Source organism: Alexandromys fortis, unplaced genomic scaffold, assembly GCF_014885135.2.
Source record: "Alexandromys fortis isolate MF-2015 unplaced genomic scaffold, M_Fortis_MF-2015_v1.1 scaffold_330, whole genome shotgun sequence".
Taxonomy (NCBI): domain Eukaryota; kingdom Metazoa; phylum Chordata; class Mammalia; order Rodentia; family Cricetidae; genus Alexandromys; species Alexandromys fortis.
The window spans coordinates 541,641-569,532 of NW_026068204.1; the positions used below are offsets into that span (position 1 = coordinate 541,641).

The following is a 27,892-nucleotide window of genomic DNA, read 5'->3' on the forward strand; positions in this document are numbered from 1 at the left end:
GCTGCTCAGAAGCTAACCAAAGGGCCAGCACAATCAGTCCTCCTGTCTCCAGAAACATAACCAACCATGTTCAAGACAAGCCTGACTCAGAACTTACGGCAACGTTCCCTAAGACAGGGACTGGGTGGAAACAAAGAACTCTGAGGGGCTCTCAACCTTGCTGCCTTCACCACTGTCCTAACCTAACACCCACAGGTCAGACACAGCCTCCACTCAGGCAGAGGGGCAGCTGCAGGACTCCCGGCCTGAGAGAAGCCGCAGAAAGCAGGTATTGGAAATGCCAGGGCTGTATACTGAGTTCCTTTCCTAAAACCAAACAGCCGCCATCAAGGCTAACATACTTCAGGTGAATTAATGAAATCAGTTTGACCAACAGCTACACAGCTCGAACAGATCAGCCTCCTCTCAAGAGTGCTTACTGAACACTAACAAATCTTTAAGAGTTTAATATCAAGCCGGACAGTGGTGGCGCCCACCCTTAATCCCAGCACTAGGGAGGCAGAGACAGGCAGATCTCTGTGAGTTCGAGGTCAGCCTGGTCTACAAGAGCTAGTTCCAGGACAGCCAGGGCTGTTACAGAGAAATCCTGTCTAGAAAAACAAAAACAAGTTTAGTATCAACGTACGTAAGAGCCCATGACTTTAAGTGTATACCATTTATCTACCACCATCCTTTAAAATTACAACTTTTCTGCGTATCTATGTGTGCATATGTGCATGCAGGCTGGAACACCACCTCGGCTGCTGTTGCCTGTTTGCTTCTTTACAGGATCTCGGCTACCACCGGCCAGAAACCAGGCTAGGCTGGCTAGCCAGTAAGTCCTAAGGATCCACCAGCCTAAGTATTACAAGCATACCTCAGTCAGCTTTTATTATGTGGATCCCAGGGCTTGAACTCAAGTCCTCAAACATTAGACTGGTGGCTATCACTGCAGCTCCCCAAGTTCTGAGACAGCATCTTACTGTGTAGCCCACAATGACCTCCAATGTCACATCTCGCCTCAACCTCCCAAGTGCACCATCATACTCAACCACAAACACAAATGTAAAGTCTGTGGCTGCAGGTCTGTGCCAAGTGACCTCTTTCATGTACCTGTCTTCCCAGGCTGGGCCAGAGACTCTGACTACTTGTTCATCTCAAAATTATTTTACTTCCTTTTTGCTGTTTTTTAAGACAGGGTCTCTCTGAGAGCTCCAGGTGTCTTGGAGCTCACTCTGTATAACAGGCTGGACTTGAGCTCAGAGAACCTCCCGCCAATGTTTCCCAAGTGCTGGGGTTAAAGGCTTGTGCCACCACCACAACCTGAAATTACTTTATTTGTAACCTCCAGTTAAATTTAGTTTAAAATAAGGTACAAAGCACAATTTTTGTTTTGTTTTGTTCTGTTTCTGAGACAGGCGCTCTCTGCAGTAGATCAGGCTGGCCTCTGGCCTTTTGTGTGCTAGTATTAAAGGCAAGTGCTGCTAATACCACTACCCACCCTGCTTAACACGGTATGTACCTGCCTGCACGTACTGGAGCATGGGTCACAGTATACATGCACATGTAAAGATCAGAGGACAACTTGTGTGAGCTAGTTCTTTCCTTCCAGGATGGATCTGGGGCATAGCACAGTTGTCGGGCATGGCAGCAACTATCTTGTTAAGTTATCTGGCTGGCCCCATGACTAAGTTTTAATAAATCTTCTAGCCCAGTGGTTCTCAATCTTCTTAATGCTACAACTCTTTAATACAGGTTCCTCATGTTGTGGTGACCCCAATCACGAAATTATTTCATTAGTTATGCTTCTTCATAACTAATTTTGCTGGAGAGATGGCTCAGAGGTTAAGAACACTGGCTGCTCTTTCAGGGGTCCTGAGTCCAATTCCCAGCACCCACATGATAGCTACAACCATCTGTAATGAGATCCGGTCCTCTCTTCTGGTATACAGGCATACATGCAGGCAGAACACTGTATCCATAATAAATAAATCTTTAAAATAAATTAACTATAATTATATAACTGTTATGAATTGTCATGTAAATAACTGATATGCAGGATATCTGATACGTAACCCACAAAGGGGTGATGACTCACAGGTGACAACCACTGTTCTAGGGCTTAAGTGTCTACATCATTGAATTTCCTAGGCTTCATCAAACTCAAAACTCATGAACAATAATCATCAGAAAAAGATTGGGAACTTGCTGCCATGAGACAGCGCTCACTATTGTGTCCTGACATAAGGGAAATGGAGACTTTGGCACAGTTGCAGGCTTGTTAAATGAATGCTCAGATCCCCGACAATGACAGCGGCTTTCTCTAGACCCCAGATTCGTGTGTTCAGTGCAGGTCTGATAGCAAGTTCAATGTCCCGCATGCAGCATCCTGTAAACAATGCTGCTCAGGGACTAATGGCTGGAGGAAATTCGAATAGCACCACTGTGCAACAAAAGGGGGTTACTTGGTTAGAAAAGGAAAAAACTTCAGTAAATATTCATTCCAAGCAGTCAGTCAGGTTTAGAAAATGTCAGGTATCCTAGGTCATGGTCTGGGAGGTGAATGTCCCGCAGGCAAAGATGGCAGAACAAAGGCCAAACCAGAGCCGCTGTCAACAGCTTTCACAAAATTGCAAGTGATGGCAAAACCAGTAGATCAAATGGAAAGCAGGGTTGCTTGGATACATTCTGTAGGCTCCTGCATCAAAGTCTACCTCCTGGAATGAACCCTAAGATAATTAACACCTGACGCAGGACAGCGAATGGAGAGGTGGCACCGAGTCTAGAGGCCTGAGGTGGCCAGGGTGCTGCCTAACTGGGCACTGATGACCCCTGAACAAGAGCAGAGAGAAATGCAATTAGAGAGAAGCAATGATGGACTGAGATTTCTTTCAGTGGACAAGGCGGAATATAGGCACATAAAGGGACAAAGACTGTGGGGGCACCCGTACCCTAGTAAGGCTGCATTGCATACCTGGCCATAAAGAACCTATTGAGGTCCCTTGGAACCCACAGCACCACTATAAACACAGTTTTTCTTTCTTTCTTTTGTTGTGTGTATGTGTGCTAATGATATTTTTCTTTCTTTAGGACAGGATCTGGCTACCCGCACCCACCCCACCACATGCACACTGAGAATCTCTGCAAATCGGTTACACCTCCACTCCTCAGTGTTCTTCACTAAGAGGTCAAGTGCTCAGCTCCATCTTGCATTTCCTGAATGGAATACTGGCTGCTCAGCCACACCTGCGCCCTTCTTGAAGAAGGCACTAAGAAGCGTGCTCTTCTAGGCTCTCTGGATATGCCCTAAGGAACACAGAGAAGTCTTATTTCAAGGGACGACCTCAAGAAGGTGATGAACTCCGTGGCCAGCAGGAGCATCTCACTGCTGGTACAGTGAGGGGAGTGTCCACAGGAGAAAGGCCAGGCACTTTACATCCAGATATTTGAATGGCCACAGCAACTACCCTAGCCAATCAGTTTTGATAAACCTCTGATTACTGAGAAGCAGGCAAATATCCTTCAGCCATAACACCACGTCAGACCTGCTGTAGAACATATGAGACACAATCAATAATTTAGTAAAATTGGATGAGTTATTTCTTTGGGAACTGGTACCTGGCTTGGGACATACTTGTGACAACACACACCATTTTTAAAAGCTCTTCACCAAAAAAAATAATTAAGATAAAGCCAAGTGGTGGAGGTGGTGCATGCCTTTAATCCTAATACTTGGGAGACAGAGACAGGTGGATCTCTGTGAGTTTGAGGCCGTCCTGATCTACAGATTAAGTTCCAGGACAGGTTCCAAAGCTACACAGAAACCCTGTCTTCAAAAACCAAAACCAACCAACCAAAAAACTCTTTAAAAATTTCAGTGAGCAGGATCTGGAGAGATGGGTCAGAGGTTAAGAGCACTGGCTGCTCTTCCAGAGGTCCTGAGCTTAATCCCCAGCAGCGACATGGTGGCTCCCAACATTTAATGGAATCTGATGTACTCTGCTGGCATTCAGGTGTACATGGAGTCAGAGCATCCAAATAAATAAATATTTAAAATATTAGATAAGGAAAAAATACAGCTACCAACCACATGAAAATGAAGAGCAAACAAGTGAAAATCATTGCCAAGCTTCGTCTGCGAGACAGCACCACAGTCTACAGGAGGAAGCACTACTCAGAACCCAGAACGCTGTGTCTGCACAGCAGGGTGCACTCTGAGGAGGCAGAGGTTCCCATCCTAAACTCAGTGAGAACAAAAGAAACATTCACTTCACCTGCAACTAGAGATTAGTAAAAGCTCTTCAAAATACATATATCCAGCAAACTCTCACTGGTTTAAGCTGACAAGGCAATGGTGTGGAGGGCTACAGAGGAAAGGACACGCCCACAGGCTGGATTGACAGGACTGTGTTACAGCAACTTTCATATCTGAGGAAATATCTGAAAGAGCAACCTGGCAAAGAAACAGGGCTCCGAGTTAGAGATGTCAGTCAATGCTGGGGGCAGGGTTCGCATCAAGAGTGGGGCAGGGGAATGCAGTAGAGACTCGTATAAGGTATAATCCCAACAGGCAGGTAAGGGAACTTGTTGCCATTCAGAGGACCTGAACTTGACTCTTGGCACCCACAGTGGCTCACCACAGTTCATTAACACCAGTTCCAGAAATGTGATGCCGCCTTCTAACCTCCTCAGGCACCAAGCATACATGTTGTGCACAGACAAACAATCCACCAAAACACTCACATACATTAAAAAATAAAAATTTCAAAGAAAAAAAACACAATTCCAGGACATGCTGCCTGTAACCTACTTCTAATAGCCCCTTCACCTCCCAATTTTGCCAGTACTATGAACTCAAAGGATCAATTAGGTCACAGTCCTCACAATCTCCAAGACTCTTGGCTGTTGAGATAACTCAGTGGGTAAAGAACTTCATATACAAGCCCCTGAACCCACAGAGACGTGAGGAGAGACACGGTTTCCATAAAGTTGTCCTCTAACGTCTACATGCATGTCGTAGCATAGTGCTCCATGCTCATACATCAAAAAAAAAATAAAATTATAAATGAAAAAGAAACACTCTCAGACATACCCAGAGCTGTTTTTACTAATCTCCTAGATGTGGCTCATCCAATCAATCTGATGAGATTAACCATACAGCCAAGTCTGATAATTTTCTATCTCAGAAACCATTTTTTTCCTTCTACCCCAAGACCAAAACTAAGGATGAACATTCAATAAATGGATATATAAATATAATCTAAACTCAAAAGGTATCGCGACATCCCAAAGATAAACCCAAGTAGCATGCTAGAGGCAGTGGAGTCACAGCTCCACTCTGCAACACACGCACGACTCAGGAAAGTTAAAAGCTGAGCAGTGGTGGAACCCAGTGCTGGGAGGCAGAGGCAGAGGCAGGGGATCTCTGTGAGTTTGAGGCCAGCCTGGTCTACAGACAGCCAGGACCACAAAAAGAACCCCTGTCTCAAAAAAATAAAATAAATGGAGGGGAAAACAGGAAAGTTAACCACCCTTGTGTAGTGTTATGAATAGCCCATCAGGCAGTGGGTGACAGGAGCAGGGAGTGTAACCCACTGATCTTTTGCTCTGACAGACCTCCTTGTCATTCATTGGTAAGGCTGACAATTCCTCATTAACAAAATCAATTTGCATCACCACTAAAGGTGTTCCATGTTTGCTTACTACTGACAACCAAAACTAATGGGCTCATCATAAACAAACTCACTTCTAAATGACGATTTCAGACAGTCTTGCTAGCCTTAAATTCAAGCTCAGCCTCCCAAGTACTGAGAAACAGGTGTACAATATCAAGTCCACCTTTTTCTCTCATTTTTGGAGGGGGAATGGTCTGTTACTCAGGCAGATCCTGCACTGGTAGGCTCCTCCTAGTGATCCTCCTGCCTCAGTCTACAGAGAAGCTTAGATAGTAGTAATAACCACCATATCTGGTTTTAAAGATATTTTTCATTTGTCTCTAGAGATCAGGTGAACTTAGAAGAATTCCTATCACTCATCTAGGCATGTGCATGTATTTCCTAACCATCAGGAATTCTCAAAAAGGCAAATCGTAAAACCACGTTGCAGCCTAAACGGCTTTATCAAACTGTGAAGGGAAGCAGTTGGTTTAGGTCTTTGGTCAGCCCCACTCCCTCACCAATAACCATCGGTGCAGCCCACGGAGACAATGTGAAGCAAGTTTCAACCCTTCAAGTTCACAATCCCTGACTTAGGACAAGTCAGCTTTTCAATGGCTTGAGAATGGTAAATGTTCAGAAACTGTACTCCTGGGCTGGTGAGACAGTGTACCACTCCTAACACCAGGGTCAACACCAGCTGAGCTCAACTTCCACTCACAACGGCAAACAACGCACACCGATGAAGTTACCAAGTGTAGATTAGGTAAACGCACTTTTTGTTTTTGGATTGTTGTTTTTTGGAGACAGGGTTTCTCTGTGTAGCCCTGATTGCCCTGAACTTGCTTTATAGACCAAGCTAGTCTTGAACTCAGAGATCTGTGTGCCTCTGCCTCTGGAGTTATGGGATTAAAGGTGTGAGCTATCACCACCATTTGGTAAATGCACTTGTGACTTAACACATTTTATCCTTCAATGGTCTCATCAGCTATAAAAAAAGAAAGAATGAAATGTTTGCCCTGACAGTGCTGAAGCAGGCATGGGCAGCGCATGTGACGGTCCTGCTGGATTTGTTCATACTGAGTTTCATGGTCTAAGTTGACGAGGACAACTGACCAGATCTCATAACAGATGTTTGTGAGCTGGGCGGTGGTGGCGCACGGCTTTAATCCCAGCACTCGGGAGGCAGAGGTAGGCGGATCTCTGTGAGTTTGAGGCCAGCCTGGTCTACAAGAGTTAGTTAGTTCCAGGGGCTGAAGAGATGGCTCAGTGGTTAAGAACATTGCCTGCTCTTCCAAAGATCCTGAGTTCAATTCCCAGCAACCACATGGTGGCTCACAACCATCTGTAATGAGGTCTGGTGCCCTCTTCTGGCCTGCAGGCATACAAGCAGACAGAATAATGTATATATAAGAAATGAATAAATAAATATTAAAAAAAAAAAGAGTTAGTTCCAGGACAAGCTCCAAAACTACAGAGAAACCCTGTTTCTAAAAAACAAACAAACAAACAAAAAACAGATGTTTGTGAGCCACCATGTGGTTGCTTGTAACTGAACTCAGGACCTTGGAAGAAGAGCCACTGCTCTTAACGGCTTAGCCATCTCTCCAGCTCATCACCCATCAAGAAGTATGTCTAAGGCTAGGTGTGGTGGCACAAGTCTTTAACCCCAGCATTTCAGAGGTAGAGGCAAGTATATTCTAAGTATATTCTGTGAGTTCAAGGTCAGCCTGGTCTATAAAATTATTTCCAAACCAGTCAAAGGTACATGAGCAATAAGATCACCCCTTCCTCACACACATACTGCCTAAAATCTGTCAGAGACTTACAGAATACAAGGTCTATGTTACTCGTGTTTCCTCATCTGTCTATTGATAGAAGGTTTGAACTCACAATGCGGCTGAGCGTGACCTTCAAAAATGTCCATTACCTAGGAGCTAGGCCACTTCAAACGGCCACTGTTGTGCTCAGCTTGTTTTACTAGAATTGTGTGAGGTAGAACACACAACTGTATGAGAAGAAACAGGTTCTGGCCACAAAGAGTAGAAATATGGCAGACGTGGTCTCTAGGCCACCAGGTTCTAATCAAGTTATCTTTTCCCTGCCAACTCACAAAATCCTCTACCAACTGAAAATGTAAGCTGGGTGTTTATCTTTGAGTTACATGATAAAATATTCTAACTTTGCACTATGAAACTATGGGTTTTATGCAAGATCACGAAGGGGCACTTACTACTAACTAAGGAATGCTCTCCGGGTTACCTTTCAAAGAAAGGTACCACTCCTTCCCCAATCCCCACATAGTGATCCTTCCTTCCTCCACACATCCCAACTATGCCCTTATCCGACCTGGCTTGATGCCAACGTACAGACAGTTCCCTGGAAGACATCTCTTTTGGCCAGGGATAGCACTGAGAACAGCACAGCAAAGCACTGGGTACACAGTTATGACCAATATATTACCCACATGAACTAACAAGCTTCCTGAGGACTGACTGAGGGGTAAACAACCTGCCCAGAAGGTACTCAAGAAGCAAATACTGATGACATCTCCAAACTACCAACGTAGTCACAAGCTCTTCTGCCTGCCACCCTGTCCCCAACACATTCTCCCCTCTGGATAGTCTGTACATTTCAGGGAGGCAGCCACTTTCCCCTATACCCGCACCGTGTATAAAGATCCTGCTCCCTGATGCGGGTCTTCACTCCTTTTAGAACTGCCTAAATAGTTGAAGCCTAAACTGCACTATGGCTTTCTCTTGGTTTTTTGAGACAGGGTTTGTGTAAATGCCCTAGTTGCTTTTGAACTAGCTGTGTAGACCAGACTGGCCTCAAACTCGGAGATCTGCCTGCCTCTGCCTCCCAAGTCTAGGACTAAAGGCGTGAACTACAACCACTGACTAAACTTCATTCTTATAAAACATACTAAGAGCCACCCTATCCAGGAACAGGGAAGTCAACTGACATCAATATTAAAATTTAATTTATAATAAAGGAGTATGGATATGTGCATTACTGTATGTCTATTTCTCTCACAAAATAAATATAAGAGCATCAAAAATAAATAGTACTAACTGAAGAAATTTTAAAAGTAGGTAAGAGCTGGACATGATAAAAGCATGCCTTTAATCCAGAGGCCAGCCTGTTCTACACAGTAAGTTCCAGGACAGGCACAGCTACATAATACACACCCTACTTTAAAACAACCAAAAAAAAAAAAAAAAATCAAAGCAGCCAAAGCTTCACAATAAGATTAATGATACACAGGCATTTAACATAAGAAATAAAATCTCAACTTTTCTCTAGGGCTAAGAAAATACCCAGCCCCCAAATGAGATCCTCTGGGATTTTATGGTAATACTTACCATGACTCTAATGGAAAGGAGAAGCACACCAAGCTCACCCAAGAGCTTCAGGAAGAAGCTGTGCAGACACCCCCCACTTATGAGCTCTTTGGACAAGGACGAGCAGAACACAGCCTGCTCTAACCAGCTCTCAGTCCTCCAAGTTCAGGTTCCTGGGTTTCTGAGTAGGGTGAAAAGTACCAGATGTGCTCTGGGATCCCAGGGTGGGATCCTAGGATCACGTTGGTAAAGGCCCAATCCACAGTCCCAAACACTCCCAACCGTACTGAGTGCGGCTAACAGGAAATGCCTGTGTCTCCACTGGCCACCTTTCAACTGCGGCCTGCAGCTGAGAAAGGACTGGGAAGCAGGGCGGGGATTGCAAAGACGTAGGGACCAAAGCTGGGCGGTGGTGGCGCACGCCTTTAATCCCAGCACTTGGGAGGCAGAGGCAGGCAGATCTCTGTGAGTTCGAGACCAGCATGGTCTACAAGAGCTAGTTCCAGGACAGGCTCCAAAACCAGAGAAACCCTGTCTCGGGGGGGAAAAAACAAACAAACAAACAAACAAAAAAAAAAGGTGTAGGGATCACAAGGATTTATATTTCACTAGAAGGCATCTGAGACCCTTCAAGCTACCCAACTCATCTCTGCACCTACAAATATCTTTAGTTTATTATATTCTTCTGAGAAAGTTTTAAGACCATCCCATCTCAGCCTCCTGGGTGAGACTGGTGTCATAATACCCGGACCAGGCTTTCTTGTGAGGTCATCTCCCAGTTACCCAGATTGGCCTTGAACTCTGGGGTCAAGCAATCCTCTTGCTTCAGCTTCCAGAGTAGCCAGGACTTCTCACTAGCTTAAATCTTAGTTTATATTAAAATTTGCAACTATGTACGAATATAAGAAAATGGAGACAAAGTGATGTCTGAGTGACACAGTTCTGCAGCCTCGACTCGAGGGAAGCTGAGGCAGGAGGAGCAATGTACTTATGGCCTACCTCGGCTAGAGTTTGTTCAAAGCCAGCTTAGACATCTTAGTAAATCCTGAATGAAACTTCACAAGTGAAGATAGATGAGGAAAAAAAGAAAAAGAAAAGGCAGGATGCAGAGGCCCACACCTTTAATCCAGCACCCAGGAGGTACAGGCAAGACAGAGGCAAAGGCAGGTAGATCTCTAGGTTCGAGGCCTATACAGATTATTACAGACCAGCCAGGGGTACACAGTAAAAACATGTCTTATAAAAAAAAGTTTTAGATCTAGGGATAGCTCAGTAGAGCAGTACTAGCCTAGGCTAGCGTATACAAGGCTGTTGGTCTGATCCCCAAAACCAAAAGGGAAAAAAATAAGTTGTTTGGTGCACACACCCACTGCTCTGACTATGTGGACCCCACTCTGAGCACCTGGAATTCTTACTGAGAAGTGACTGGGGTCAATCTCAGGGTTCCACACTGAGCACCTAGAATTCTTATTGAGAAGTGACTAAGGTATAGGGGAAGCCCAGACTATCACCTTGCTTGAAGGGCGGGATCCCCTGAGGTTATAATTTACTTATAAATATTGCGGGTGTGCTCCCCGCCTTCCCTTCTGTTTCCTGCTCTTCGTTGGAACCTTGGTTTTGTAAGTTATTCCCTTCTTCCCTTAATAAAGCTGATATTAAAGCTAGCCTGATTAATCCTATTTGCCGGTCGATTACATCCCAACACTAGGGTCACTCTCAGGGTCCTAACACATGCTAAACATATGAACGTGGGAAAGTTCAAGAGACTATGGGGGTTATTGTAAAACTCAAACACCTGGAGCACTGATGGACTTAACCATTGCAGAGCACGGTATGGAAAAGCTATTTTAAAGTAACTTTTTCTTTCCTCATGAGTCTACAGTATAGGGTTCGGACTGTTGTGACTCTTTCTGAAATAAAGTTCTCCCAGAAGACTTTATTTTTCCATGCTTTGTTAGGTAAACAAAGTATATTTTGTTTTCATTTTGAGATAGGATCTTGTGCTATAGCCCAAGCTAGCCTCCAACTATCTAGCCCAGGATGGTCTCAAAACTTACAGCAATCTTCCTGCCTCAACTTCCCAAAGGGTGAGATCACAGACATGTTGGAGAGCAGACACCTCTGCAGGAGCGCAGCTGGGCAGCCCGCAGTGTGAGATCACAGACATGCTGGAGAGCAGACACCTCTGCAGAAGCGCAGCTGGGCAGCCCCCAGTGTGAGGAAGGCACTGGCACTCTCAAGTTTCTGCTCCACTGCCTCTGGCCGACCACATCGAGGCCGGCAGGTGTGCCTCCAGCCAGCGCTTCTCCACCTTCCTGATGCTGGGACCCTTTAATAGAATTCCTCATGTTGTGCTGACACCAACCAAAACTGTTTTTGTTGCTACTTCCTAACTGCAATTCTGCTACTGTTATGAATCATAAATGTTTTCTGATGGCCTTAGGTGACCCTGTGAAAGGGTCATGACCCAAAGGTTGAGAATCACTACTCTTGACTCTCCAGTAGGCAAAAGGAAAGAAACTGAGTTCTTCACTGGGCTGGCACTGCACGTCTTTAATCCCAGGGCTCAGGAGGCAGTGGTAGGAGTAGCTCTGTGAGTTCAAGGTCAGCCTGGTCTACAGAGTGAGTTCCAAGGTAGGCAGGGTTACATAGTTAGACCCTGTCTCAAATTTACAGGAAAAAAAAAAGGGAAAAAAGAAAGAAAGAAAAAAGAAAAGAACAAAACCGAAGCTGACTTCTCATAAGTAAGAAAGGATTGATGTGGGCACCACAGGCACATAAGCCAGAACACATCTGCCGATCCTGCTTCACCAACACACCCTGCAGGGGTGGGGGGTCAGAGTGACTTCCAGTCACAAACCACACCCACCACAAGACCACCCTGCTTCGCTAAGGGTCAGCCACGGGATACAGTTCTTTGTCTTTCCTGAGGAGATCATTGTACATCTGGTCATATGTGGTTTTGAAGTCATAAACATTGGGCTTGTCAGGTGCTGGTCCTGGGAGCTTCACATGAGTTCCTGTTCCAAAGGACCGGACACTGAAACCCCGCTTGCTGGAAGACACAAAGAAGAAAAAAACATCACAGTTGGATAAAAACATAAAGTTCTCATACCAAGGGACACAAAACAGAAAAAAAGAACAACCATTTCTTTCTCTTAAATAGGGAAGGCTTTATAAATACGCATGTGCCCCTTACACAGACGCCATGCTGACCTCTGTGTCATTCCAATTTTAGTGTATGTGCTGCTACACAATCTATTTTTCTTTTAACAAACTTATTATATTACTTATTTGTGTGTGTGCATGCACCCACACACGGCATGGTATACGTGTGCAGGTCAGAGAAAAACTAGTTAGAGCTGGCTCTCTACTCCCACCACGTGGACCCTAGAGACTGACTCAGGTCATCGGGTTTGGTACCCAGTGCCTTTACCAGCTGACCCTCCCATCAACCCTGTCGTAGGTGGTGAAATGTCACTTGCTGTAGAAGCTTGAGAACCTAACTTCAGTGCCTGGATTAACGTGGTAAAAGCAGAGATCAATTCTTCTAAGTTGTCCTCTGACTTCCACACGTACACTGGACATGCTACCATACACAGAAAATAAGATTTAAAGATATTAAAACACAAAACAATAAAAAGTGAAACTTAAAGTACTTAAGAACATGATTTTAGGGATTTGCTTCTTAGTGCACGGGTACCTAGGTTTTCATGGGTGTGCATACTTACACATGCGAAAACCACAACATTTGCTTAGTTTTCCTTCACCTTTGGGGGGTGGAGGGAGCAGGGGGTGTGAGGTTGTCTCTCACGGAACCAGAAATTCAGCTCTTGTAGACTGGCTGCCCAAAGAGCTGCAGGGATCCACCTCTCTTCCTCCCACACACTCCTGCCCCTAGTGCTGGGTTTCACATATAAACACACATCTGACTTCTATGTGGGTGCTGGGAATCTGAACTCAGGCCCTCAGAATTGCACGAGCCATCTCCCCAGCCTGTTATTTATTTATTATTTAGATCAGATTGCCCTTAAACTCAAGAGCCTGCTTCTGCCTCCAAAGTGTTGAGATTAAAGTCCTGCATCACCACATCTAACATACATTTTAAAATTTTTAACCAAATGTTAGAATCACCTTTAACTTGCTCTGTAACAAGTTACATTAATCAATCAGAAGAGAACTAGTATAACAGAGCTAAACTGAAAACTGGTTAGTCAAAATACTGACTGAAACTTATAACACTATAGTCACGGACCAATTTCCTAGCAATCCAGACTTAAGTACACAGAGGGTCCTGCAGGGACAAACAGCCACAACAGCTGTAGTAGTGACTTCTGTGGAACCAGCAGGTTGCAGATTTGGATGAACCAGAGAAAGATGCAGAAGACCTACAGGATAATCCAATTAGACCATGTGACCAGCACAGCCCGGCAAACTACATATGCACCATGAAAAGAAAAGCACCTCAAAACACAGACACTTACGTGTGATCAGAGGACTTAGTTAGCACTACTGATAACCACAATTTTAAGTTTATCACAACAGGTTACATGCACAGAAGTAAATTTGAAATAAAATTCGAGACAGGGTTTCTCTGTAGCTTTGAAGCCTGCCCTAGAACTAGCTCTTGTAGACCAGGCTGGCCTTGAACTCACAGAGATCTGCCTGCCTCTGCCTCCCGAGTACTGGGATTAAAGGTTTGTGCCACAAAGCCTGGCTGACCTGGTTTCTTTTAAAACTTAACAAAGGAGTAATTTTATTTTTTTTCTCCAAGACAAGGTTTCTCTGTGTAGCCCAGGTTGTTCTGGAACTAGCTATTGTAGATCAGGCTGGCAGCAAAAGTGTAATTCTTTAAAAAAAAAAATTTAAAGGGGTGGATTCCCTAGAATTGGAGTGGCAGATGGTTGCACACCACTATATGAATGTTGGAAACTGACCTCAGGTTCTCTGCAAAATCAAGAAATAAATGCTCCAAACCACTGAGCCATCTCTCCAATTCCCCAAATGCAATTCTAATGCTGGGACAGTATCTCACTATGCAGCCTTAAAACTACTGTGTGGATCAGGATGAACTTGAACTCACAGAAATCAAACAGCCTCTGACTCCCTAGTGCTGGAATTATAGGTTTGTATTTTAACAAGCATCAGCATGTAAAGCTTTTTTGTGTTTTTGTTGTTGTTTTGAGCCAGGATCTCACTGTGTAGCTCAAGCCAACATATAATTCAGAACGAACATCTGGCTGGTCTGGAAGTTACACCACCATACACAATTCTCTTGTTTTTTTCTTGTTGTTCATTTGTTTAACTGTAACTCCGGACATTTGGAATTATTTTAAACATCTCATTGTCAAACTGGGTAAGAACGCTGCTCACCATCTGGTGTGCAGAGAACCATGCTTACTATAGATTCATCCACCACAAAGTAACGTTACTAAAAATTCCACAGAAGGGACAATAACTCAGACATAACATCACTGGGAAAGAAATGACCCTTACACGTCAAATATTCTATTTCATGTACAAAAGAAAAACAAAACATGCTGTTGTAAGGTTTTTTTTTTTTTTAACTCTTTTGGCTTCAGCAGGGGGGCACCACCTAGCTCCCAAGTAAAATCACACACAGCAGAGGTTTATTCTTAGTTAGAAATGCCAAGCCTTAGCTTGGCTTGTTTCTTGCTAGTTTTTCTTAAATTATCCCCGACTACCTTTTGCCTCTGGGCTTTTTCCTTCTCTTCTGTACATCGTATGGGTGGCTGGGTGGCCGGCAGGCCCTTAAAATCCTCCTCCCCTTGTTCTCTCTTGGCTCCTTCCCTCTCCAGATTTCTCCCATTTATACCTGCTGTCTGCCAGTCCTGCCTATCCTTTTTACTGCCTTGTTATTGGCCGCTCAGCTGTGTATTAGAATATCAGGTGTTTTAGACAGGTAAAGAATCACAGCTTCACAGAGTTAAGCAAATGCAGCATAAACAGAAGAAACACACGTTTACATCTTAAACAAATGCTCCACAGCATAAACAAACAATTTTCCAGAACAGCACACAGGTACCACTTTTCAACTTAGTCCATTTAAGGGAGTGAAAAGTGACAGAGGCAGTGATGGGAACCCATTACACCACCAGTTAAGGCAGGAGGATCATAAATTTGAGGTTCTACCTAACTATAATACATATTAAAACCCTAAAAAAAAAACTAATGAAGACAGGGCTGGGCAAGGAGGCACACACCTTTAATCCTGGAATTCAGGGGAAAGAAGCAGGTGATCTGTTGTTAAAGGCCAGCCTGGTCTATAAAGCAAGGGGTGAAAAGGAAGAAAGCAGAAAACTCTGGTCTGTTTCAGAGTCACTTTTTTTTTTTTCGAGATAGGGTTTCTCCATAGCTTTGGAGCCTGTCCTGGAACTAGCTCTTGTAGACCTAGACCGGGCTGGTCTCAAACTCACCTGCCTCTGCCTGCCAAGTGCTAGGATTAAAGGCATGAGCCACCACTGCCCAGCTCTGAGTCACTTAGGGAGTCAGCAACAAGGAAGGACCAATCAGATAGTATCACATGGTAGCATGTAGCAGGTATAAAGTAAATAAGTGACTGTGGACTTCAGTGGTGAGTCCAAACCTAAGAACTTCACTTATAGAAACTCAGTCAGACAGACACAGACACAAAGCCACAGAAAAGGCATTCACAAAGTGCTGCCTGTGATCACAAAGGTCAGAAGCCAACAAACCACTTGGTTATAAGTCTATGCAGAGTTCTTTACAGGTCTAACCATCTCCAAGAACTGTTTCCAAGAAGCAGCAGAGAGGGCTAAATAAAAGAGAGTTGGTGCCAAGCAACACAGTCTTATATCACTACTTATCACTTACAAAGAGTCCACAAAAGCAGATATATAATTCTAGCCGGGTGGTGGTGGCGCATGCCTTAAATCCCAGCACTCGGGAGGCAAAGGCAGGCGGATCTCTGTGAGTTCGAGACCAGCCTGGTCTACAAAAGCTAGTTCCAGGACAGGCTCAAAAGCTACAGAGAAACCCTGTCTCGAAAAAAAAAAAAATTAATTCTAGCTGGGTGCTGTGGTGCACACCTTTAATCCCAGTCTTCAAGGAGGCAGACAGGCAGATTCTTGAGTTTGAGGCCAGCCTGATCTACAGTTAGTTCCTGTATAGCCATGGCTACACAGAGAAATCCTGTCCCAATTAAACAAACAAACGAGTAAATATTCTGAAAAAAGCAGTTCATATTTAGGTTGGGAGACCTCAGCTAAGGGCCCTGAGGATGATAAAAAGCTGGGTCTGGGCCGGGCGATGGTGGAGCACGCCTTTAATCCCAGCACTCGGGAGGCAGAGGCAGGCGGATCTCTGTGAGTTCGAGACCAGCCTGGTCTACAGAGCTAGTTCCAGGACAGGCTCCAAAGCCACAGAGAAACCCTGTCTGGGGGGGGGGGGGAGAACACCAATAAAACTGGGTCTGTTGCTGTGTTTCTAGAATATCCTGAGCTATCCAGAATGACACATAAGAAACACAACCTAAAACAGAATCATTAAAACCCAGAGTCCACATATGCCTGAGCTATTAAACTGGAAACACAAAAATTCCAATGTTCCAACAAAAAGTGAGTTAGAAAGCAACAAACACCAGGTGTTCGTCAGAACTGAAAAAGTGACACAGATATCAGAAAGGGTCAAAGCAGAAGGTCCCCTTAATTTAAATTTGAAACAATGTCCTTACAAACTTGGATAATGTGCAATGAAAAGGTATGTGTCAGGAAAACAAACAAGAATGAGGTGTGGTGGCACACACCTTGAAGGTGTCCAGGATCCAGAGAAGCACCATCAGGTGAGACTGATGTTGTAGTCCTATTTTAGATAGTTCACACACCCAAACTGTGGCGTTCCAGCACCTACCATTGGTGTGTTCTCCATGAGGGCTGGGATTAAGGCTCACAAGAAAAAGACTTGCCTCTTCAAGCCAATGAGTTTTTTGTTGTTTTATTTTTTAAGATGTATCTGTTAAATATACAGTGCTCTGCCTGCATGCAGACCAGAAACAGACACCAGATCTCATTAGATGGTCGTGAGCCACCATGTTGTTGCTGGGAATTGAACTCAGGACCTTTGGAAGAGCAGGCAGTGCTCTTAACCGATAAGCCATCTCTCCAGCCCCCCAATGAGGGTTTTTAAAACAAAACAAGGATGAGGTCTAGAGACATGGCTTTACAGTAAGAAAAATTGTTCTTGCAGAGAACTCAGGTTCAATTCCTGGCACCATATGAAGGCTCAAAACCATTGATAACTCCATGTTCAGGGGATCTGATGCCCTTTTCTTCTTTTTTTTTTTAAATTAGGTTTATTTTATGTGCATGAGTATTTTGCTTCTGTGCATATATATATATATATCATAAGCATCCTGGAACCAACACCTGAGTCATCTCTCCAGCACCCGTGCCCTCTTCTGACCTCCGTGACCACTAGGCACACATGTAATGCAGAGATTAATCAGGTATTCAAGAAGTCATCTTTTAACTTTTTTTTTAATTTACTTTTATGTGCATTGGCATTCTATTCTGTCCGTATGTCTATGTGTGGTCCCTGGAGTACAGACAGTTGTGAGCTGCCATGCCGGTGCTGGGAATTGAACCAGGGTCCTCAGAAAGAGCAACCAGTGCTCTTAACCACTGAGCCATTAGAGAAATCATCTTAATTGGTTCAAAACAAGAAAAAGCTGAGATCACTTTTCCCAAAAGGTCCCACTCTAAAGCGATCTACCAGGATCATTTTAACAATGGGAAAAGCGCCAGGCAGTGGTGGTGCACACCTCAAATCCCAGCACTTGGAGGGCTAAGGAAGCAGAGGCAGGCAGATCTCTGTGAGTTCAAGGCCAGCCTAGTCTAAAAAGCAAGTTCCAAGACAGTCAGGACTGTTTCACAGAAAAACCGTCTCAAAAAAACAAATATAAATAAATAAAAATTTAAAAAATGGCAAAAGCAGCCGGGCGGTGGTGGCGCACGCCTTTAATCCCAGCACTCGGGAGGCAGAGGCAGGCAGATCTCTGTGAGTTCAAGGCCAGCCTAGTCTAAAAAGCAAGTTCCAAGACAGTCAGGACTGTTTCACAGAAAAACCGTCTCAAAAAAACAAATATAAATAAATAAAAATTTAAAAAATGGCAAAAGCAGCCGGGCGGTGGTGGCGCACGCCTTTAATCCCAGCACTCGGGAGGCAGAGGCAGGCAGATCTCTGTGAGTCCAAGGCCAGCCTGGTCTACAAGAGCTAGTTCCAAGACAGGCTCCAAAACCACAGAGAAACCCTGTCTCGAAAAACCAAAAACTAGTCTAGGATACAAAACAAAGGCAAGAGTCAGATGTGCCTCAAATACACACAACATAACCATTATACAGACCAAAGAGGTCCCCAAAAGCATTGCAGAGGGCAGGATAGACATGACCACAACTCCTTAACGGGTTGTAAGGCTGGTACAGGATTTTCCACAGGGAACATTCTCCAGTTAATCTATCTATATTCCTATAATCGCATCATCTCCAAAACAACCTGACCTAGTCTTGATGTGGCTGAAGTCTAAGAGCTGCCTGCATGGTCAGCCATAATATTACAAGTGCCTCCCCACCTCCAACTTTCTGAACTATTACTTTTAATCATCCTTTTTAAAAATAAATGGCAATGCAGTTTGTCCCCCCCCCCCCCAAAAGCTGTTCCCAGGTGGCAAAAAGGCTAATTAGCAACAGAAGCTCTGCTTTCTCTGAAGCTTCTGAAACTGGCATAACAGCCCATTTTGTATGGTGACAATCTGCTTCTTACATAAAGGCAATGAACGCTATAAAAATACTCCTGACAACCAACAGCTTTGTCTGAAGGGCAATTATTCTACCTAATCTTCCAGAAAAATAAATGTCTTCCACACCTATCAAAAACCTATCAGTGAATTTGTTGTAGAAAGTGTAACACTAAGGAAAAAAGCTGTTTAATTGTTGTACCAAAGACTGAAAGTAAAATACTAACATGTATACCAAAGAAAATGCATAGGTTCTGATAGTTTTGACTTTTTTTTTGACTCTTAATGTTTTGGAATGATGAGAGTTTAAATTATGATTTTAATAGACTGAAATCCTGAATCCACTGCCTCTAAAAGCAAGTACATCTCTAAACAGTAGGTGCTACAATCTTGTCATCTTTACTCAAGATTATCCAGTGCCTATCAGTCTGATTTCTAAAATGCTGATGACATCATGTCTGTAGAACCCACATCAACTGTTCACAGGCCACCAGCCCTCTACTGTTTCAAGGCTGGTGAGATGGTTTGGTGTGGGCCCAGTGTTGGCGGGCAGATCTCAGCAACTGGCAGGACTTCAAGGTCAGCATGGTCTACAGAGCAAGTTCCAGGACAGCCTGTCTACAAAAACAAAGAAAGCTCAAGAATTCCAACCTCACCGATGGGCTAATACAAGGGATTCATAATTTGATGATATTACTGGGGAGGAGGAAAAAACAAGAGGCAGAGCCTAGCTGGACAAAATAAATCACCATGAATGTCTCTTATCCTCACCGTGAGTGAAGAGGTGAACAGCTCTATTCCATAGGTCCCCTCCACAATGCCCTTCACCATAGGACAAAAATGGCACAGCCAAATGACCGTGGACGGAAACTAAGCCCTGATCTTTCCTCCCTTCAAGTGTTTCTCTTAGTCATCTGTCACAGGTACAAAACATCAACTAACACAGAAAGTAAACTCTTTGGAATTACCTTGACAAAATTTATGCTATCACTAGAAAAATTTCAAAGTACAGGCTCTACCTATTTCTCACCTACAAAGACAATTCTAAACTTTTTTGGTTCTGTTTGCCACATAGCCCTGGGTGGCCTAGAACTAGCTATGTAGACTGAACTCCCAAAGACCCACCTACCTGTATCTTGAGTACTAGAATTCAAGTTGTGTGCCACTATGCCAGACACATAAATTCTTAAATACACTTACTACATTTACTTTTTACTTAGCATGTACAGATCAGAGGACAAGCCGTGGGAGCTGGTTCTCATATTCCACCATGTGGGTCCTAGGACTCAAACTCGGGCTGTCAGATGGAAAGAAGTGCCTTACTCCCAAGACATCATCCTACTTGGCCTGTAACTTTCCAGTGGTTAAAGCTATTACTAAGTTTGACATACTCACCATTCATAGCTAAACAGAAGCCCATTTTCTTTAGCAATTTCTTGGTCTTAATTCTACTTTTTTGTAAGAATGAAACAAAAACTAGCTGACAGTCCCTTAAAACCTGTGAAAGTACACATGTTCTCAGGGAGGCATGTTTGTAAGACCTGTAGCCTTTTTTTCTTTCCTTTTTTTGGACTTTCAAGACATGGTTTGTCTGTGTAGTTTTAGAGCCTGTCCTGGAACTCACTCTGCAAACCAGGCTAGCCTTGAAATCACAGAGATCTATGGACCTCTGCCTCCTGAGTGCTGGAATTAAAGGTGTGCATCACCACTTGCTGGCCTTTTTTTTTTTTTTTTTTTTTTAAAGAAAAAGGGTCTAAACTGGGTGACAATGGCTCACACCTTTAATCCTGGCACATGGGAGGCAGAGTTAGTCGGATCTCTGTGAGTTCGAGACCAGCCTGGTCTATAAGTTGCAAGAGAAACCCTGTCTCGAAAAACCAAATAAATAAATAAATAAATGGGAAAAAAAAGAAACAGGGTCTGTACAGCCCACATGGGAGTTAAACCTCAACACCTTGTTCTACCTACAGTATAGGGCAATTGTCTAAGTATGCATCAACACACTCAGCTTTTTTTTTTTCCCCACGGAAGACTTTCACTATGGAGGACAGCAAGTTTATGATCCTTATGTTTTAGCATCTCCAGTGCTGGGATTCTAAGAATATTGGTTCCAAGTTTTTGATGTTTTTGATTTTCTTTTTTTTTTAAACTTATTTATTTAGTCAGGAGGACACCTTTAATCCTAGCACTCAGGAGGCAGAGGCAGGCAGATCTCTGTGAGTTCGAGGCCAGCCTGGTCTACAAGAGCTAGTTCCAGGACAGGCTCCAAAGCTACAGAGAAGCCCTGTCTTTAAAAAAAATAAAAATTATTTCTTATGCATATAGTGTTCTGCTTGCATGGACAACTGCATGCCATAAAAGGGCACCAGATGGTTGTGAGCCACCATGTGACTGTTGGGAATTGAACTCAGGACCTCTGGAAGACCAGCCAGTGCTCTTAACCTGAGTCACCTCTCCAGCCCAGTTCCAAGTTCTTTATGTACCTAAACAATTTCTAGTTCATTCTCTTTTTTTTTTTTTTTTTATTTATTTATTATGTATACAATATTCCGTCTGTGTGTATATGTGCAGGCCAGAAGAGGGCACCAGATCTCATTACAGATGGTTGTGAGCCACCATATGGTTGCTGGGAATTGAACTCAGGACCTTTGGAAGAGCAGGCAATGCTCTTAACCACTGAGCCATCTCTCCAGCCCCTCTAGTTCATTCTCTTACAGTATATCAAGAACCAAAAACCATACAGCAGAGACAGTTTATGCCACCTCCCTGTGGAAGACTATGGATAACATGGTTCAAGAACAGAGAGGAATTCACAGCACCTCAAAGTGGCTTATGTTGCAATCTTGAGTCAGTTGCTACCAGCTACAGGATGGCACAACTCTGGTGGCCCACAGCATATGCTCACTACGACACTGGCATTCCACAGTCTACCACAAATCAAGGACTTCTGGGATCACAGCTGATAACTTTTCTTCCAGTTCTCTGGATTCTTCTCAGGCTCCTATTTTCTCCCATTGGGACACACATGCAAACAAAACACTGATTGATAAACAAAAAAATTAAGAGGAAAAATATCTTTAAATAAACCAAACCAACCAACCAACAACTGCCTATGGTTGTATTTGGCTGTAATCTGTGGCGATAGCAGCTAACCTCGAGTTTGCTATCAGCCAGTCTGGCTAATTGGTTAGCTCCAGGTCCACTAGGACTGTGTCTTAAACTGTATGTTAGTGTAACAGGTTATCTGACACTGACCTCCAAACACCCCATTACAGGTACACACACACACACACACTTGTCAAGATGAACTAAACAATTCTGAGAATGTACCCTGGCAGAGGCGCTCACCAGACCAACTCTCCTAGCTTGTTTCTCCCACCCAGGGACTTAAACATACTTGGCCAGGCTTCACACCGCCTGGCTATCTATCATGAGACTGCCTCAGTCTCTCTCACGTTTGGCAACTATCTATGTAATTAATGCCTACAACAAACTTCTAGTTGTATTGTTTCTACCTCCTAAGTACTGGGATTATAGGCACGCGTCACCACATCGAGTTGTTTTTAATGGGATGCTAAGAATCAAATCCAGATAAGCATGCAATCAAATGCAAACAGATAAGCATGCTACTGATCTATGCTGTCCCCAGCTTTGTCTCCTTTTGTTTATGAAGTTCTAGGATTGAACCCATAACCTTGGACATACTAGGCTTCTATTCTATCTCTGCATTGTATTGCCAGCTTATTTTGAATGTTTATAATTAAAATTGCAGCTTCTGTGGGCCAGGCACTGTGTCCCAGCCGACTACAAAGAGCAAAGAGCTGGAGAAATGGTCAATGGTCAAGGACACTGGCTGCACTTCAGGAGACCCACGTTCTATTACCATCACCCATACAGTGGTTCACAACCATCTGGGGGGACCCAATGCCCTCTTCTGACCCGTGAGGGTATGAGGCATACAAGTAGTACATACGCATACATGCCAGCCAAAAAAAAAAAAATCAGGACCAGGAGCGTAGCCTGAGACCACAGACGAAATCAAAGTCTGGCTAATAATAAAATTAAAGGGTTAGACCTTTCTGCCTTACCAACCCATAAATAAAAGGCAGTAGACAGCACTCCAGTCGAGGCTCAGCCTGTTGTCCTCTTTTCTTATTGTTTTGATTTTTTGAGACAGGGTTTCTCTATGTAGTACTGGTTGTCCTGGAACTCGCTCTGCTGGAATTAAAGATGTGTACTATCTCTGCCTAGCCTGTTGTCCTCTTGAAGTATATTTTTTTGTTTGTCTTTTTGAGACAGGGTTTCTCTGTGTATCTTTGGCTGCCCTGAAACTCATTCTGTAGACCAGATTGTCCTCAAACTCAGAGATCTGCCTGTCTCTGCCTCCCGAGTGCTGGGATTAAAGGTGTGCGCCAGAACACCGCTAGGTGGTGGAGGCACACATCTTTAGTCTCAAAACTTGAGAGGCAGAAGCAGGGAATCTCTGTGCATTCAAGGCCAGCATCTAAAAGAACAAATTCATTTTTTTAAATTTTTTATTTTTTTTTTTGGTTTTTCGAGACAGGGTTTCTCTGTGGTTTTGGAGCCTGTCCTGGAACTAGTAGACCAGGCTGGTCTCGAACTCACAGAGATCCGCCTGCCTCTGCCTCCTGAGTGCTGGGATTAAAGGCATGCGCCACCACCGCCCGGCTCTAAAAGAACAAACTGATAAACTTTAAGGTAGACAGGGTGGTTCAAATTCATAATCTCAACAGTTGGAAGGTGGAGGCAGAAGGATTAGAACTTCACACCTTTAATCCCAGCATTTAGGAGGCTGAGACAGGTGGATCTAATCCTAAAACAGCCAAGGAGACTGAGACTATCTCAAAAAACAAAACACAGTTGATGGTTGAGTAGGTTAAGGGACCTGTCAAGCCTGATGACCTGGTCTGCTAAACAAGTTCCAGGACAACCAGTGCTGTTACACAGAGAAGCCCTATCTTGAAAAAGAAAAAAAAAAAAATTTTCCCCTATTTTGGTCTTAAGAATACTGAAACTTGGGGCTGGAGAGATGGCTCAGAGGTTAAGGACACTGACTGTTCTTCCAGGGGTCCTGAGTTCAATTCCCAGCAACCACATGGTGGCTCACAACCATCTAAAATGAGATCTGGTGCCCTCTTCTGGCATGCAGGCATACATGGCGGCAGAACACTGTATTGTATATGTAATAAATAAAATCTTTAAAAAAAAAAAAAGAATACTGAAACTGAGGCAATAGGAACTTTGATCATGCACTACTCTGGAAAGCAGATTTTAAAAACTAAGAAAGTGGAACATACCAACTATTTGGCTCAATAATCTCATTTCTAGCAATTTATACTAGAAAAGTAATCAAAAGCTATACAAAGATATTTACACAAAGAATTGTGGCAGAAATTAAAATCACATGATGTCTAATAGAACAGTAACAAAAATCAGTGGCTGCCTAGAATCTGTTTACTGATAGCTTTGTAACCACCCTCGTTCATTAAACATGAATAAATGTAATTTAAACTGAATTAATAAAAATGCAAAAAGGGAGGAGTGCAGAACACAGCGGACTGCATCTGTAGTCCTAGCATTTGAGGTAGCTGAGGCAGGAGTGCCAAAACTTCACACCAACCTGGGCTACAGTGTGGAATGAGACAAAAAGTGGGGAAATGGAAGATTGGTCACTGCGGTGCTTGCCGCACGACCACAAGGCCTGAGCTGATTCCTAAGATCATGAGAGACCTCGTCTCAAGGACCATCTGTGTACAGCATCAAATGTTTATAATCTTAGCACACCCAGCAAGACGAATTTTAGTTCAAGGTCACCTTGGCCAAGAGAGAAAGGGAGAGTAAGGACCTCCAGGAGGATACAATGAAATAAGACACCGCACCACATTGTCTTTTGGAGACCCAGGTCTTACAGCCCAGGCTAACTTTACACTTTGTAATCCACGTTGGTAACATTCAAAGCATGCTATCACCTGCAAAACAAACAAAGCTACCAAGTAAATACTATGTCTATGTCAATGTTTCTCAACCTGTGGCTCCTAACCCCTTCCACAGGGGTCACCTAAGTCTCTCGGAAAGCAAAGATATTTACACCATAATTCCGAACAGTAGCAAAATTAGTTATGAAATAGCAACGACTATAAAATTTGGTTGGGGGGGGATGGGCAGCGGTGGCACAAGCCTTTAATCCAGCACTTGGGAGGCTGAGGCAGGCAGATCTCTGTGAGTTCAAGGCCAGCCTTGTCTACAAGAGCTAGTTCCAGGACAGGCTCCAAAACCACAGAGAAACCCTGTCTCGAAAAACCAAAAAAAAAAAAATAAATAAAAAATAAAAAATTGGTGGTGGGGTCACCACCACATAAGGAACTGTATTAAAGGATCGAAGCATTAGGAAGGCTGAGAACCGCTCATTGATCTATGTGGTAAACGTTAGGAAGAGTGAAATTTTAGAATTTGCAGGTGATCGGCAGCTAGCACCCTGGCTCTCTAAGAAAAGGTGAGACAGTCTGGTGTGGTGGCAAAATCCTGTAAGCAATCCCAACGGTAGGGAGGCAGGTGAAGGGTGAGATCGAGGACAGCCAACACACCTTTAATACCAGTACTTGGGGACCGGGGAGGCAGAGACAGGTGAATCTCGTGAGTTTCAGGCCAGTCTAGTCTATACATCGAGTTCGAGGACATCCAGAACTACACACAGACCCTGTCTTGGGAAGGAAAGGGGGTATGAAATTGTCAAAGAATAAAAGCTACAAAAAAAATCTCAAAAGTTAGCAAATAATTAACTCAGGGAGAAAAAGATGTTTCTACTGTACTATCAAAGTTGACATTTATACCATATTTTATCTGTAATGCGAATGCATCGGTTTCTCATTTTGTCAGGAGATTATGAAGAATATTTTATCTTCAAAATCAAAGAGTAATACCGTATTAGACACAGGTGAATTCGGAAGGAAATATGGGACGCTACTAGAGACCCAAATGTATTTGTGTGTTCCAGAAATTACCACCTAGAGTTATGGGGTGGGAGTGGCGGGCGGCTTGTGCATGAGACTTGCAAACGCTGACTGCAACAAACATTAATTCCTGACGGTGACAACTCGGGTCACGGTGGTGGCTTCCAGACTCGTTCCATCTTGATGTGTTGAGAGCTTTCCAGCGAATGTGACAGGACGACACACACGGGAAAGCCGTTGGCAGCACAGAAGACTGGTCTCTCCGTCCAGTACCGGAGCTGCCCGAGGCCAGCACGCAGACAGGCCGCGAATGGCTCGCCAGCTCTCGGGTGTACTGGGACTGACACTCCTGTGACCGCAAACGATTCGGACCTTCAGACCGACTTCAGTGTAAAGCTTACCCTATAGGAGGGCGTAGCGCGCACGCAGCCCGCTGGGGGGTCGAAAAGGCTGCAAAAGTCGGGCATGGCCCGACCTTCGGGGCCCAGCACGGTCAGGACCCGGGCAGGAATCTGCGGGGGAGAAAAAGGAGGGAGGGAAGGGCAGAAGGCAGACGGAGCTTGCACTACCTGAGGATGTTGTGTGCTTCCATACTCCGGTTCTGGTTACTCGAGCACACCACCGCCACCCGCAACGGCGAGGACGGCATGGCACCGATCGCACTATCCACAGCGCTCGTTACGGAACTCCCACCTAGAAGCCGGCTCCCGCCCGAGGAAGATGGCGGAAACCGGAAGTCAGCAATGCGGAAGTGAGGGCGACGTTGGTACGTGCGGAAGTCGGCGCTGCTTTCCCGGGCACGCACTACGCACTGCAGCAGGCTCGGGAGAGCGACCGGACGACGCTGCGTGAGTTTATGGCGAGAGTAGCTAAGACCGATGCTCGGGGCCGTTTATACCGGCATCTGACGTCACAGCACCCGCGCCGGAAAAGGCAGTGACGTCCGCCGCGCATGCGTCCGGGGCGTCTTAAATGGTCCTCGCCGTTGATGACAGTCTGGGCGGAGCGCCTGCGCAATATTGGAGATTTCGGGCGGTTCCTACGGTCTGGGGAAACCCTCTAGCAATCCGGTTTCCTCCGTGGCCACTCCACCAACTTCGGAAACGTATCTGCGCGCCAGCACTTTGTTTACGCCCCGTCTCTATAACGAGTATCACTTCCTCCGGAAGTTCCTCATTTCCCTTGGGGAGCCCTTTGAAGTTTTAACATTTAAGTGATAATGAGAAGGTTCGGTGGAAGCTTCACCCCAGCCCCTGGCATCCATATACCCAGAGAGTCTCTAATGTTCGGTGGAAGGTCCACCCCAAGCCCCATCCCTCCAAACCCTGCCACATCTCAGAAGGCCTGCCGAATGATGACCCCACCCCCAGAGATGCTCAAGACCACTCCAACAGGGTATTTAAGTGCCCGCCAGAAACCAGTTATGTGGGTTTTCTGGTCTCTTTCCATCTCCTCTCTGGGGGGTTGGAAAATCATTTAGGAGTCTTTAATCCATTAAACCTCGGGTTTTTCTGAGTCTGTTTTGGACTGCTGCATCTGCAGAGAGGTTTATCGGATGCAGAAACTTTTCAGAAAGAGTTTGTGAGGTAACCGGCTCCTCTTAAAGTGATAGGAAGATCGCTTCACTATGGAAGCCCATTTAGTGAGAGCTCGGTCTCAAAAAAAAAAAAAAAAGGAGAAATAGGGCTGGGCATGGTGGCTCATACCTTTAACCCCAGAACTCGGTAAACAAAGACAGGCTTACAGCCTCTTGCCCTGTTGCTTTTCCTCTCCATCTCCAATAGAATGGTCAAGAAAAGAAGGAATGGGACTGTGAGAAGGGTATTTACATGGGTGATTTGGAGATTCCGAGAACTGTCTTGAGGTTTGGGCTACAAGAAACAAAACATGGTCCATTTTTAGTATGAGATGCATTGAAAGATCATGAAGCACAAGGCACTAAGCTGCTTCCCTCCCTAGCAGGCAGCCAATGACGGCTTGTCTAGGCACTCCAGTTTTTCCTAAGATCGACAAGTTGCTGTGGGAAGAGAATCTGGATTCCCCAGGATAGATTAGGCTTTGTGTCCTCAGCTAATAGGAGGAGAAACATGGGGAGGCAGCAACAGTGAACACCAGGAAGATTGTAGCTCCTTAAAAAACTCAGTCAAAAGGACCTAAAGAGGGTGAAGAAAT

The 27,892-nt window shown here is 44.4% G+C and overlaps 1 protein-coding gene across 1 annotated transcript in view; it reads right to left on the reverse strand.

Annotated features, from left to right (window-relative positions):
- Positions 1-26,627, reverse strand: part of Ssu72 (SSU72 homolog, RNA polymerase II CTD phosphatase) — a 32,532-nt gene extending 5,905 nt beyond the window's left edge. Inside the window, exons 1-2 of the mRNA XM_050130087.1 lie at positions 26,290-26,627; positions 11,889-12,032 (exon numbers count right to left, since the gene is read on the reverse strand). Coding sequence (XP_049986044.1) covers positions 11,889-12,032; positions 26,290-26,369 — 224 coding nt within the window. The 5' untranslated portion in view covers positions 26,370-26,627. The remainder of the gene's footprint in view (positions 1-11,888; positions 12,033-26,289) is intronic.
- Positions 26,628-27,892: the final 1,265 nt, after the last annotated feature.